The sequence below is a fragment of the Microtus pennsylvanicus genome, chromosome 2, assembly GCF_037038515.1.
Source record: "Microtus pennsylvanicus isolate mMicPen1 chromosome 2, mMicPen1.hap1, whole genome shotgun sequence".
NCBI lineage: Eukaryota > Metazoa > Chordata > Mammalia > Rodentia > Cricetidae > Microtus > Microtus pennsylvanicus.
In genome coordinates, this window is record NC_134580.1 from 89,597,998 (window position 1) to 89,611,789 (window position 13,792).

Genomic DNA, 13,792 nt, shown 5'->3' on the forward strand with positions numbered 1-13,792 from the left:
GTCCCTTCCAGATGGACACTGGACTCGGGACATTTCATTTGTTCTGTTAAAGCTGTTTTAAAGTAGAGACAATGTAGAAAGGGGAAATCTTCTAGCTAACCTGGAATTCTAATCCAATGTCAGAATTAGAAGTATCAGAGCAGACGTTATAACACATCATATGGCAATGCTGTTCTCTGGAGAAACCATAGGACTTTAGAGATGAGACAGAGAAAACTCATTTCCCCTTTACAGATATCCACCGTTCGTCCCTTGAGTGGAGTGTGACATGCAGGAATAGCTTTGAAACCAAAAAGATTTGGTCTGAAATCCACTTGTACAATGAGATAGCCAGCCACCTTTTCCCAAGCAGCAATTTCGTACAAAAGCATAATTATACCCACCCAACCTGCATGAGGTATGAAACTCCTGCACTGCGTGTCCTAGGTGACTGATTTGCTGTTGTGCTGTTTTCTTCTTTGACAGTCTTGCTATGTACCACACGCTATCTTGAACTTAACTAAATGGACAAGACTGACCCCGAACTTATGATCTCCTGTCTCGGCCTTCTGAGTGCTGGAGTTGCAGGCAAGTGCCCAACATTTTCCAGTGTTCTCTCAGAACAATACACAAGGCTTCAGGACTTCACCCCGGCACTCTGCTTCTTTAACTCAGTCTCGGGGTGGATTTCTTCCCCCCACCTCCTCTGCTTTGGCTTCAGCAGCTGAGGCTAGAAGGATGCTCACAGCCCTCTGAGGCTGGTCAGTGAGAAGGGAGGCTTTTCAGAACTTTAGTACTCTGGGAACCATCCCTCCTCCACTCTCCAGAGAGCAGACACAGGTACGTAACAACTGTGCTGACAGACAACCTCACACAAATCTTCATTCCGAAAATAACACTTTATTATTTTACAATAGTTCAGGAAAGTCCTTGGGAGGTTGTGACTAAAATGGAATCACCATAGAACATAGAGCTGATCGGTGAGCCCATCAGTCTCCCTCTTCAGGTGATGAGCACAGAAGGGAAGATGTGATGTCGGCAATGAGAAAGCCGGCGGCTAGCAAGGGGGGGGGCACAGGCACAGTGGTGTCACTCGAGACCACTGCTCTCAGGTCTGGATCAGGAGTTTCGTCTTCTCTTCCCATTGTCTCAGCCCTGTTCACAGAGCCGGGTGACAATGGCATTGAAGACAGAATAACTTACAACCATGAGCCGTAGCTCAGGGGTTCTTGAGCTAGAAGTTGTGATGCTCCGGCTCCTGAGTGGCTTCAGGACACGCACACATGCCCCAGCCCCAGTGGAGGGACATCCAGAAAACAGGATGCACCAGGCCTTGAGTCCCAACCTGTCCTCTGTTGTTATGGGAACTTTCTAAGATACGGAAGGGTTGGAAGTGGGAAGGCTGTTCTAAAAACTAAAATTCTGACATTAGAGATGAAGGAATTACAAGTTCTGAGAGCTGTTTATATATATAAAGTGAAAAGTTTATTTATAACTTGTGAAAAACAGGATGAGGAGCACATGAGCCATCAGGAATAGATGTTACAGTGAACGCGGAAGAATCCTCTTCCAAAGAGCAGTACTGGGTGTCTGAAACAAACAAAACAAAACAACAACATGAGGAAGTCAGCTCCACCTGAGGCTCTTTCTCTTCACCAGTAATTCTGCATCTTAGCCAGCTGATCCCATCCTCACAGCAGAGGGGCACTCCAGGAGAATGTTTCCTCAGGGGCTGAACACCAATAACATTGCCCATCTCCATACCTCAGCCTGTTCCCACAGCCGAGTTCTCCCTGCGTCCTTCCCTCTTACCCTTCCGCAGCTGCTGTCTGAGACATCTATTAGTATGGATGTTTCGGGAGAGCCACCGGTACCAATCGTAGAAGTCCGGGGTGGATTGACTTCACTGTGCCCCAGCCTGTGTGGAGAGAAAGATACAGCACACATCCCCTGCATGAGCATCTTCCCAGCCATCCTGGGAAGGTGGCTTGGGGACTGGCAGCAGAAATTTCTCCCATAGGCCAGGCCCACACAGTAGTAAAGGAACTGCTTATTGAGGATGCTGGCTTGGGTGCTTCCGGCTGGGAAGCTGGTTAGTGTCTGACCCATGGAAGCACGACTAACAAGGGAACTAGAACCCAATGCCCGTTTGTCTTTATGCCTCATGTTCTCCCCCCCCCCCACACACTACATTTCATTCAGAAACTCACTCATTTCTCTCTCCCCTTCCGTCTCCACCCCACCCTGGTTTTTTCTTTGTTTTTGAGCAAGGGGCTTACTATGCAGCCCAAACTGGCTTTGAACTTACGATTGTCCTGGCTCTGCTCCCCAGGGCTGGGATTACAGGCATGCTCCATCACGCTCAACATTTTTTTTTTTCAATTTATAATAGGCAAAGAACTCAAGAAATTTTGTAGGACTCTTAGCATGAGGCTGAGCTGCAGCCACTGCAGCGCCTGCAGCTTCTGCTCTGATTTCTGCTGATGTACTTATTACTTCATTCTGGAAATTCTCCATTTAAGGAGAAGCTGCCATTACTCAGTGGCCTCTGTGAACAACAGGGCAAGGCCTGTCTCGTCACTCAGGGCAGACATTTTAACTGGAGTGGGGGGCATGCGAAGCCCCTTCCTCTTCATGTTTCTTCCCCACACAGGGAATCTCCATCAACTGGACACTTCTCTATGGGTTGCTGTCTTCTTCAGCAGAGAGGAAATACCTTAATCTGAACCTGGTTCAGGTGGGCCATATTTAGTGGCCCTGCTCTCCATTCTGGGTTTGTTGTTATCATTGTTTTGTTTTCTGAGACAGGGTTTCTCTATGCACCTAGGGAGTCTGCCCTGGAACTTGCTCAGTAGACCAGGCTGGCTTCAAACTCACAGAGATCCACCTGCCTCTGCCTCCCAAGTGCTGGGATTAAAGGTGTGCATCACCAACACCTGGCCTTCATTCTGCTCTCAGTCCGAAGGAAAGGGGGGAGGGGCTAACCTTAGGTTAATGTGGTCCAGACACAGGCTCCAGACTCATCCTGACTAAGCTGTCTCAAGTGGTCCTGAGCCTCCCCACGGACCAGGTTTCTCATAAGTGGCAGAGAAACGGCCATGAACAAATGTGTCTGAAAGTCTCTGCAAGGCCACTACACAAGCTGCACTGTGTTCCCGTAGAGCCTACCCTCAAGGCTACCTAGACGGCGTTGAGAACAAAAGCTGTATGGAAGCTGGATGGGAAAGAAGGAAATCTCAGCTAAGACCTGCTCCCTGGGGAAGGCATTGCAAGAAGGCACAAACACCCCTAGTGCCGTTCATTCTGAGGGAAGAGACGGCAGACACAGTGACTCGCCCTTACACACATAATGGAGGTGTCTGCTGTTTCTTTCCACGTAAAGGGGATCTCAGCAACAGAACGCTTGCAGCCACACCACCTTCTTACACACAGTGATCTCCAGTTTCCTTGATGTGGAATAAGTAATGAGCAGGACACAGCTGTGTCTTTCCAGTCACATTTGTGGTAGAGTACCCACAATATCACACACATTCATGCCCTCCTAGATGGCCAAAAGCCGGTGACTGGCAAAGGGAAGTTCAGGGTTAGGTAGTGCATTTGCCAATAAATCAAGCCACACTCCTTCTTAAGTGCTCTTCTATTTCCCCTAGGTTACAATCTTTAAAATTTCAATTGGCTAGCTAGGTGCGGTGACATATAGTTTTAATCACAGCACTTGGGAGGCAGAGGCAGGGCATTGCTGTGACTTCAAGGCCAGCCTGGTCTACAAATCAAGTTTCAGGCCAGCCAGAGCTACTCAGAAAGAACTTGTCTCAAAAACAAACAATCAAAATCTGGGAGTCAGACAGGTGATGAGAATGCGTTCATTTGGCCCTTTAAAAGCTCTGACGCTGGGGTCCTGGAGATGGCTCAGTTGGGAAGAGCGCTGGCTTTGCAAGCATGAGGATCTGCATCCCCACCCCCGGCAGCCATGTGAGAGCTGCCTGATTGTGTGCACCTGCAGTCCCCAGGGCTAGGGAGAAGACAGAGGCAGGAGGATGGCTAATGACCCCCGGTCACTGAAAAATGGCAAGTGCCAGGTTCAATGAGAAACTCTGTCTCAGGGGACAATGTTAGAAAGGGTTACACAAAGACACCCAACATTGTCCTCTGACCTTGCCCCCTGCCACACTAAGAGCATATGGCGAACTCTACTCCACCAAGATTACAACCCAATTTCATTAAAATAACATACACTGGCCATACACAACAATAGGTTTCATTACGATGTTTTCATACACGTAGATAATATAGTTTTATCATATTCACCCATCACCCTCTCTTGTCTACCACCCAATTTCTTTGCACACAGTGTATGATGGAGGGCGAATCACGCTCCTGTACCTTGGCTGTGTCTCCCCTGTGGCCTCCGGATCCCTCTTTTCATTGCTTTCCTGGGGCACGCCTGGATTGAGTCCATTTGGTGGCCCCTAGAAACAACAACAGTTGTGAGGGAAGCTCTTCAGACACCATGTGTGTGCAAACTGAGAGCCTTCCACCGTGTAGGGAAGCGACAGTCCCTAGCTATCACTCTGAGCACTTCCCGCCGCTGCCTTACCACCTGCAGCTCCTGCACCTGCTTCTCCAGGACAGCACAGTACTTGAAGAGGTCATTACAGGGGTGCTGTCTCTTGAGGAGACTCTGGCTGGCATTGCTGAGGTGGATGGAGAGGGTATTCTCCTCCTCTAGCAGCTGAGAGAATCGCAGCAGGGGTGAGGATAAGTGCCAGCCCAGACCACATCACTGGAAGCAGTGCTTAGGCAACTGGCCTGAACTTGCAGGACCTACCTGATTTGCAGTGCAGAATCTACCTTAGAGTCCTACCACGGTCTGCTTCTTTAAAGGGAAAAATACCTAAGTGTTTCAGCCACGAAAGGAAACTAATTCTGGAAGAAGAGCAGGAAACTGGTTTATTTTTACTGGTTCCAAGGACTATGAACTGAATAACGATTAAAGAGAACCAACCCCCTAACAAAAATTCCAGTAGAACAGGCTATTCCAGGAATGTATGCAAAGCGCAGAAGGTTGGTTCCATGCTAAAATTACTAATAAATAACAAGCCCTAGAACTCAGTATAGACAGAGAGCAAGCTCACACTTAAAAATGTGTGTCATAGTATTACTGGGTGTGCATGTTTCCAAGGGAGCAGACAGAAGTTATATGTCTCTATGTGTACTTGTGAAGCGGAAGTGAGAGCCCAGATGCTCACCAAGTAGAAACAGTATGCCAACCTTTTCTCTAGGTCCCGAGGGATAAGCCACAGTCAGATATGTCCCTGCACAAGTTCAGTCAGGGTACCCACTACCTGGCAAAGCAATCTAACTGCTGGTTTCTAAACCAGAAAACATTTTTACTATGAGTGAAAACATTTAGCTGACTGGGATGGACTCCTCTTGAACCAGAATTGGGCTTCTTCACTTGTGGACTGTCATTTTAAACTTCAGTCACGATTAACACCCAGATACATTGGTAGCCATGGAGACGTCCTCCTGAGTACCCACCACGGAGACACGGGAAGGCTTGGGTCACAGGAAATGGATGGATCTGGCTATGAGTCTTGTGTTCTCTTGATTCTCTTCTACGTGTTTGTTAAGAAAGTTCATCAATGTTTCAGAGAAAACAGTTTTCTAGAGACATCTGGGAAAACGCATTGAATGCACACAGATAGCACACATGATCACAACGTGCTCTGTAACTGAACGTGGCTCCAGATGACTGTGTGTGGTTGTTACTCTAAAGATCAAGTTTCAGTTTATAAAACATTTGGACAAATTCCATCTTCATTGAAAGAAGCAGAGAAAGCACCTCCCTCCTTTTTTACAGATGGAAAAAGGAAGTAAGTTTACACTACTCAAGGCCATGGCAGCAGCAGCTCCCAGAGCAAGGCTTACAGGTGTGGATCTCAGTCTTGAGTCCCACCTACTTTATGATGCTCCCCAATCTAAACTACAGTAAGGGCACTGGAAAGGCATGGGTGTGGGAAGAAAGGCTGTTACTGGAGAAAAGGGTGCGAATTTTGGGGGAGCTAAAGTTATTTGAGGGTGGTGGGCTGAGTACAATAGAACTCCAGGGTGAGGACTAACCCCATGCTCTCCCACCACAGGAGAAGCAATCCTAGCTGGAATGAACAGCCCCCAGGTACACCAAACACAAGTAAACGCAAGCAAAACAAATCTCCCCATTTTAAAATTGTTTCTCCCAAGGTCCCAATGAGGAGCAGAAGGAGTGAGAACATGAACAAAGATGTCGGGACCACGAGGAGTGCACCCACCCACTGAGACAGTGGAGATGATCTACTGGGAGCTCACCAAGGCCAGCTGAACTGTTACCACAAAAAGCATGGGATAAAACTGGACTCTCGGAACATGGCGAACAATGAGGGCTGATGAGACGCCAAGGACAATGGCACGCGGTTTTGATCCTACGCAATGTGCTGGCTTGGTGGGAGCCTAGCCAGTCTGGATGTTCACCTTCCTAGATATGGATGGAGGGGGGAGGACCTAGGACTTACCACAGGGCAGGGAACCCTGACAGCTCTTTGGAGTGGAAAGGGAGGGGGAGAGGAGTAGGGGGAAGGCGAGAGGGGTGGGAGGAGGGGGAGAAGAGTGGGAGGAGGGGGAGAAGAGTGGGAGGAGGGGGAGGGAAATGGGAGGCTGGGAGGAGGTGGAAATTTGTTTTTCTTTTTTTTTCTTTTCTTTATTCTCCTTTTATCAATAAAAAAAATTAAAAAAAAGTAAATAAAATTGTTTCTCATTTTGTCTCTAGTAAATCTAGAAACAGAAGTCAGACCCATAAACTTGTTGGAAGCAAAGGCTTATGAACTACAAAGACAAATAGTCGATCACTAATCAGCCACTCGTAACCCGTCTTGGCTGTCTGCATTCTGTCTAGGTTTCTGGGGTTAGGAGCAGGCATAGGATCCAGGGGCACGGCCCTCCCAGTGTACATGGAGTCTCACTGGAGCAACCACTGCTCATAGGAACGGCTGCTGTGGGGCTGCCACTACAGAGATGTGCAGTGCACAGACCACTTAGGCTCCTCAGTTTCTGCCGCTACTTTACTCACAGGCTAACTGAATTCAGTCCACTAAGGCTAGACTAACATTATACCATTAGTCACGTTTTAAGGTTTCTATCACATTCCTACACTGCACAGAGACATTGAGCTAAGCAGGTAGAACTGTGTAGAACACCTTAGCATTTAGCAAAGGAGCGAGGGCAGACAGGGTTAGAGAGAAACACGTGTGGCGGCCCCTCAACTTCATCTCAAGTGAGAAGCTGGGACCCACAGGGAGTGAGACTAAGCTCACATGACTTAAGGTTTTATGTGTGTCCTCAGTGCCTACCACATGACCAGACTCTCAGCCGGCAAATGACAGTTACTTGTTAACTAGTGGATGAGTGAGGCTAGGGAGGTGCCTTCCTTGTAGCCAGATTCCAAAGAGAACTATTTCTTATCCAGAGTGATGATGGACTATAGCAGTATGTTCATACTGCAAACGGCTCCACTTAGTTCTAAGCCTGTGATTAGAAGAGGAATGACGGACTTGCCAGGGTGTGAGACATCCTGGTTCTTTATCTTGACTGCTTGTAACACATCTCTTTGTGAACACGTAGCCTTCTATGCCAATGATCTGTTACTTTTGTGTGTTAACTGTTGTAGAATATTACTTTAATGTGTGTGACTTTAGTTTATGTTGCATTTGTTTAACTCCGTGAAGCTGTGATTCTTGGCCTGTCTAAAACAACTGATGGTCTAATCAAGAGATGAATGGCCAGTAGCAAGGCAGACGAAAGGACAGGCGGGGCTGGCAGGCAGGCCGAGAGAATACATAGAAGGAGAAATCTGAGGGAGGATCAAGAGAGAATAAGGAGAGGAGGATGGCAGAGGCCACCCCCCACCCCTACATAGCAAGACGCAGAGTAAGAGGGAAAGTACGGTACACGGAAGTGAGAAAAGTAAAAAGCCCAGAGGCAAAGTTAGTCAGAATAATATAAGTTAAAGAAAAGCTGGATACACCCAAATAGGGAAGAATATACCTTCTTCTCTGCAGCTCATGGAACCTTCTCAAAAATTGACCACATACTCGGTAACAAAGCAAACCTTCACAGTTACAAAAAAATATTAGTAACCACCTTTGTCTTATCAGATCACCATGGATTAAACTAAGAATTCAACAACAATGCTACCCCCAGAAAGCCTACAAACTCATGGAAACTGAACAGTCAACTACTGAACCACATCTGGATCAAAGAAGAAATAAAGAAAGAAATTAAAGTCTTCCTGGAATTCAGTGATAATAAAGAAACAACATACTCAAACCTATGGGACACTATGAAAGCAGTCCTAAGAGGAAAGCTCATAGCACTAAGTGCCCACTTAAAGAAGACGGAGAAAGCACATATTGGAGACTTAACAGCCCACCTGAAAGCTTTAGAAAAAAAAAAAGAAGCAGACTCACCTAGGAGGAGTAGAAGACTGGAAATAATCAAACTGAGGACTGAAATCAGTAAAATAGAAACACAGAAAACAATCCAAAGAATCAATGAAACAAAAAGCTGGTTTCTGGAAAAAATCAACAAGATTGACAAACCCCTATCCAAACTAATCAAACGGCAGAGAGAGAATATGCAAATTAATAAGATCAGAAATGAAAAGGGGGACATAACCACAGACACAGAGGAAATTCAGAGAATCATTAGATCTTACTACAAAAGCCTGTATGCCACAAAACTGGAAAATGTAAAAGAAATGGACACTCTTTTAGATAAATACCATATACCAAAGTTAAACCAGGAGCAGGGGAACAATCTAAATAGACCTGTTAGTCGCGAAGAATTAGAAACTGTTATCAAAAACCTCCCTACCAAAAAAAGCCCAGTACCAGATGGTTTCAATGCAGAATACTACCAGAACTTCCAAGAAGACCTAATACCTATACTCCTTAATGTATTTCACAATATAGAAACAGAAGAGGCATTGCCAAATTCCTTTTATGAAGCTACAGTTACTCTGATACCAAAACCACAAAAGACTCAACCAAGAAAGAGAATTACAGGCTAATCTCGCTCATGAACACCGATGCAAAAAATCCTCAACAAAATACTGGCAAACTGAATCCAAGAACACATTAGAAAAATTATCCATTATGATCAAGTAGGCTTCATCCCAGAGATGCAGGGCTGGTTCAACATAGGAAAATCTATCAATGTAATTTATCATATAAATAAACTGAAAGAAAAAAACCATATGATCATTTCATTAGATGCTGCAAAAGCTTTTGACAAAATTCAACATCCCTTTATGATAAAAGTCTTGGAGAGATCAGGGCTACAAGGGTCATACCTAAATGTATAAAAGCTATTTACAGCAGGCCGACAGCTAACATCAAATTAAACGGAGAGAAACTCAAAGCCATCCCACTAAAATCAGGAACAGGACAGGGCTGTCCACACTCTCCATACCTCTTCAATATAGTGCTTGAGGTTCTAGCAACAGCAATAAGACAACATAAGGGGATCAAGGGGATACGAATTGGAAAGGAAGAAGTTAAACTTTTGTTATTTGCAGATGATATGATAGTATACATAAGCGACCCCCAAAACTCCACCAAAGAACTCCTACATCTGATAAACACCTTTAGTAATGTGGCAGGATACAAGATCAACTTCAAAAAAATCAGTCGCCCTCCTATACACAAAGGATAGGGAAGCAGAGAGGGAAATCAGAGAGCCTTCTCTATTCATGATAGCCACAAACAGCATAAAATATCTTGGGGTAAATCTAACCAAGGAAGTGAAAGATCTATTTTACAAGAACTTTAAGGCATTGAAGAAAGAAATTGAAGAGGATAACAAAAAATGGATGGACATCCCTTGCTCTTGGATTGGGAGGATCAACATAGTAAAAATGGCAATTCTACCAAAGGCAATTTATAGATTCAATGCAATCCCCATCAAGGTCCCATCAAAATTCTTCACAGATCTTGAGAGGACAATAATCAACTTTATATGGAAAAACAAAAAACCCAGGATAGCCAAAACAATCTTATACAATAAAGGATCATCTGGAGGCATTACTATCCCTGACTTCAAACTATATTACAGAGCTACAGTAATGAAAACAGTGTGGTATTGGCATAAAAAGAGAAAAGTCGACCAATGGAATCATATAGAAGACCTGGATTTTAACCCACAAACCTATGAACACCTCATTTTTGATAAAGGAGCTAAACGCATACAATGGAAGAAAGCATCTTCAATAAATGGTGCTAGCACAACTGGATGTCAACCTGTAAAAGAATGAAAATAGACCCATATCTATCACCATGCACAAAACTCAAGTCCAAATGGATCAGAGACCTCAATATCAACCTGAACACACTGAACTTGATAGAAGAGAAAGTGGGAAGTACACTACAACAGATGGGGACAGGAGATCGCTTCTTATGTATAACACCAGCAGCACAGACATTAAGGGCAACATTGAATAAATGGGACCTCCTGAAACTGAGAAGCTTCTGTAAAGCAAACACACTGTCACTAAGACAAAAAGGCAACCTACTGACTCGGAGAAGATTGTCACCAACCCTGCAACAGACAAAGGTCTGATCTCCAAAATATATAAAGAACTCAAGAAGCTAGACTTTAAAATGCTAATTAACCCAATTAAAAAATGGGGCACGGAACTGAACAGAGAATTCTCAACAGAAGAAGTTCAAATGGCCAAAAGACACTTAAGATCATGCTCTACCTCCTTAGCAATCAGGGAAATGCAAATCCAAACAACTTTGAGATATCATCTTACACCTGTCAGAATGGCTAAAATCAAAAACACCAATGATAGCCTTTGCTGGAGAGGCTGTGGAGGAAGGGATACCCTCATCCATTGCTGGTGGGAATGCAAACTTGTGCAACCACTTTGGAAAGCAGTGTGGCGGTTTCTCAGGAAATTCGGGATCAACCTACCCCTGGACCCAACAATACCACTCTTGGGAATATACCCAAGAGATACCCTATCATATGACAATAGCATTTGTTCAACTATGCTCATAGCAGCATTATTTGTTATAGCCAAAACCTGGAAAAAAACCTAGATATCCTTCAATAGAAGAATAGATGAAGAAAGTGTGGAATATATACACATTAGAGTACTACTCAGCGGTAAAAAACAATGACTTCTCGAATTTTGCATGCAAATGGATGGAAATAGAAAACACTATCCTGAGTGAGGTATCCCAGACCCAAAAAGAGGAACAAGGGATGTACTGACTCTTAATTGGTTTCTAGCCACAAATAATGGTCATTGAGTCTATAATCTGTGATCCTAAAGAAGCTAAGTAAGAAGGTGAACCCAAAGAAAAACATATAGTTGTTATCCTGCGTATGGGAAGTAGACAAGATTGCCGGGCAAAAAATTGGGAACTTGGGAGTGGGTTGGGAGGGGAGTAAGGGGAGATGGGGAGAGAAAAGTAAGAAGGGGATAATGGGGGGGGGGGAACTTGGGGAAACGGGATGATTGGGAGAAAGGAAGGTTGGATAGAGGAGCAGGGAATCACATAACTTAATTAAGGGAGCCATCTTAGGGTTGGCAAGAGACTTGAACCTAGAGGGGCTCCCAGGTGCCCAGGGTGATGTCCCCAGTTAGCTCCTTGGGCAGCTGAGGATAGGGAACCTGAAATGACCCTATCCTATAGCCATACTGGTGAATATCTTGCATATCACCATAGAACCTTCATCTGGCGATGGATGGAGATAGAGACAGAGACCCACACTGGAGCATCGGACTGAGCTCCCAAGGTCCCAATGAAGAGCAGAAGGAGGGAGAACATGAGCAAGGAAGTCAGGACCACGAGAGGTGCACCCACTCACTGAGACAGTGGGGCTGATCTATTGGGAGCTCACCAAGGCCAGCTGGACAGTGACCGAAAAAGCATGGGATGAAACCGGACTCTTTGAACATGGCAGACAATGAGGGCTGAAGAGAAGCCAAAGACAATGGCACTGGGTTTTGATCCTACTTCATGTTCTGGCTTTGTGGGAGCCTAGCCAGTATGGATGTTCACCTTCCTAGACCTGCATGGAGGGGGAAGGACCTTGGACTTTCCACAGAGCAGGGAATCCTGACTGCTCTTCGGACTGGAGAGGGAGGGGGAGAGGAGTGGGGGGAGGAGGAGAGGAGTGGGAGGAGGGGGAGGGAAATGGGAGGCTGGGAGGAGGCGGAAATTTCTTTTTTTTTCTTTCAATAAAAAAAAGAAAAGCTGGATAGAGACAAGATAAGGTTGGGATTTTATAAGTAATAATAAGCCTCTGTGTGTGTATTTATTTGGGAGCTGGATGGTGGGCTCCCAAAAGAGCTAGCATAAAAAGAGTAGAAGACAACCAATTACATTTTACTTTGATAAATCATTAAAAAATTTCAGCTGTTATTATCTACCAAAATAATTTATTTCATCATCTATAAACACCTGTTTCTGTTTATATGTTATATAAATATGACATATAAATATGTCATAGGAGGAAAAGCCCCGACAGAGCTACAGACTAGCATTTAGAGAGGGACAAGAGCTGAGGTGTGACCGGAAGGAGTCACTGGGTCTTCACAGCCACAGAGCTACAAAGGTCAGAACCTCTGTAATAGGTAGGTGAGAGGAGACCCCTCCCCACCAAACAAAACTAAGCCATTTAGTTTATCAGTTCATTTGAATCCAAAGCCTATGGAGTCTGACATTCTAGTGATGGTTGAATTTATCCCTCTAACAAGTCCCTTGTATGTGTGGTAAACACACTAGTCACACACATGACCACTGACTTCAGAATGACTGCAGCCTTGAGCAAGTGGGCTTTTCTCCTCATCAGGGAAAATCATCTCCTGATTTTTATGATTTTTGAATCACAATGTAATTAGTATTTGCGTGTGTTTGTGTGCATGTGTGAAATACACATGCATGAGTGTAGGAATGTTCATTCTACAGCACACATGTAGAGAACACAGAAGAGCGGCGCTCAGGAGCTGATGCTATCTTTCCACTGTGGGATCCAGAGATGAAACGGAAGTCATCAGGATTGTGAGGTGAGCACTTTCACCCGTGTTCTGTGACTTCCTGTGAGAAGATGCACGCACCCACCCCACACTGTGCAGACATTTGCGGGCATTCACAACTTTTCTCACAGACCCCTGGACTCACTAACCACTAGCTTCATGCATGACGTCTAATTTTGGCAGACCCTACCTATCTATGTTTCTCTGAAGAGGGCAGGACTGGGAGGAGCCATTGAGAACACTTGGACCAGTCAAAGCAGCAGGAAGACAGTGACTGATGGAGATGCATGAGGAGATGCTGACACATTACTAACACGTGATAAGATGGGGTGAAGTTTCTGCATCGGTTTCCCCAAGTCACTCTCAAAGACCGGCCAAGGGCGAGGGGAATGTGGCCTGTGTCCTCTGCTCTGGAATAAACACTCGCTCTTATAACTTTTGTTCCTAAGTTCTGCTGGAGCTGGTGCCTGTGCTGAATCTTACCACCAGGAAGAGAAAAAAAGAAACTGAATTTCAGTCTAGCACAAAACACGTACCTTGCTGTTCAGCTGCTCAGTTCTTGATTCTTTCTGGTGAATTTCGTCTAAGCTGTTATTAAGCTGAGCCCTGAGAAGTTCTGTCTCAAGGTTTTGTGAGCCATCGACGGAGACTGATGTTTCTGGGGATGCTTGCCAGGAAACAAACGTCCGTGGCATTGTCTCCTCAGACAGTTCATACTTAACTCCTCCCCCT

At 45.1% G+C, this 13,792-nt stretch overlaps 1 protein-coding gene across 8 annotated transcripts in view; it reads right to left on the bottom strand.

Moving 5' to 3' along the window:
• Positions 1 to 859: 859 nt before the first annotated feature.
• LOC142843758 (uncharacterized) overlaps positions 860 to 13,792 on the bottom strand; it is a 30,366-nt gene continuing 17,433 nt past the window's right edge. For 7 of the 8 annotated variants that reach the window (XM_075961697.1, XM_075961695.1, XM_075961694.1 and 4 more), the window contains 3 exons: positions 4,363 to 4,448; positions 1,792 to 1,897; positions 860 to 1,569 (listed from right to left, as the gene is read on the bottom strand). In XM_075961697.1, the coding sequence (XP_075817812.1) occupies positions 1,522 to 1,569; positions 1,792 to 1,897; positions 4,363 to 4,448 (240 nt within the window). In that variant the 3' untranslated portion in view covers positions 860 to 1,521. Of the gene's footprint in view, positions 1,570 to 1,791; positions 1,898 to 4,361; positions 4,449 to 13,596; positions 13,791 to 13,792 lie in introns of those variants that run through there. The other variant, XM_075961693.1, reaches the window with a different exon arrangement.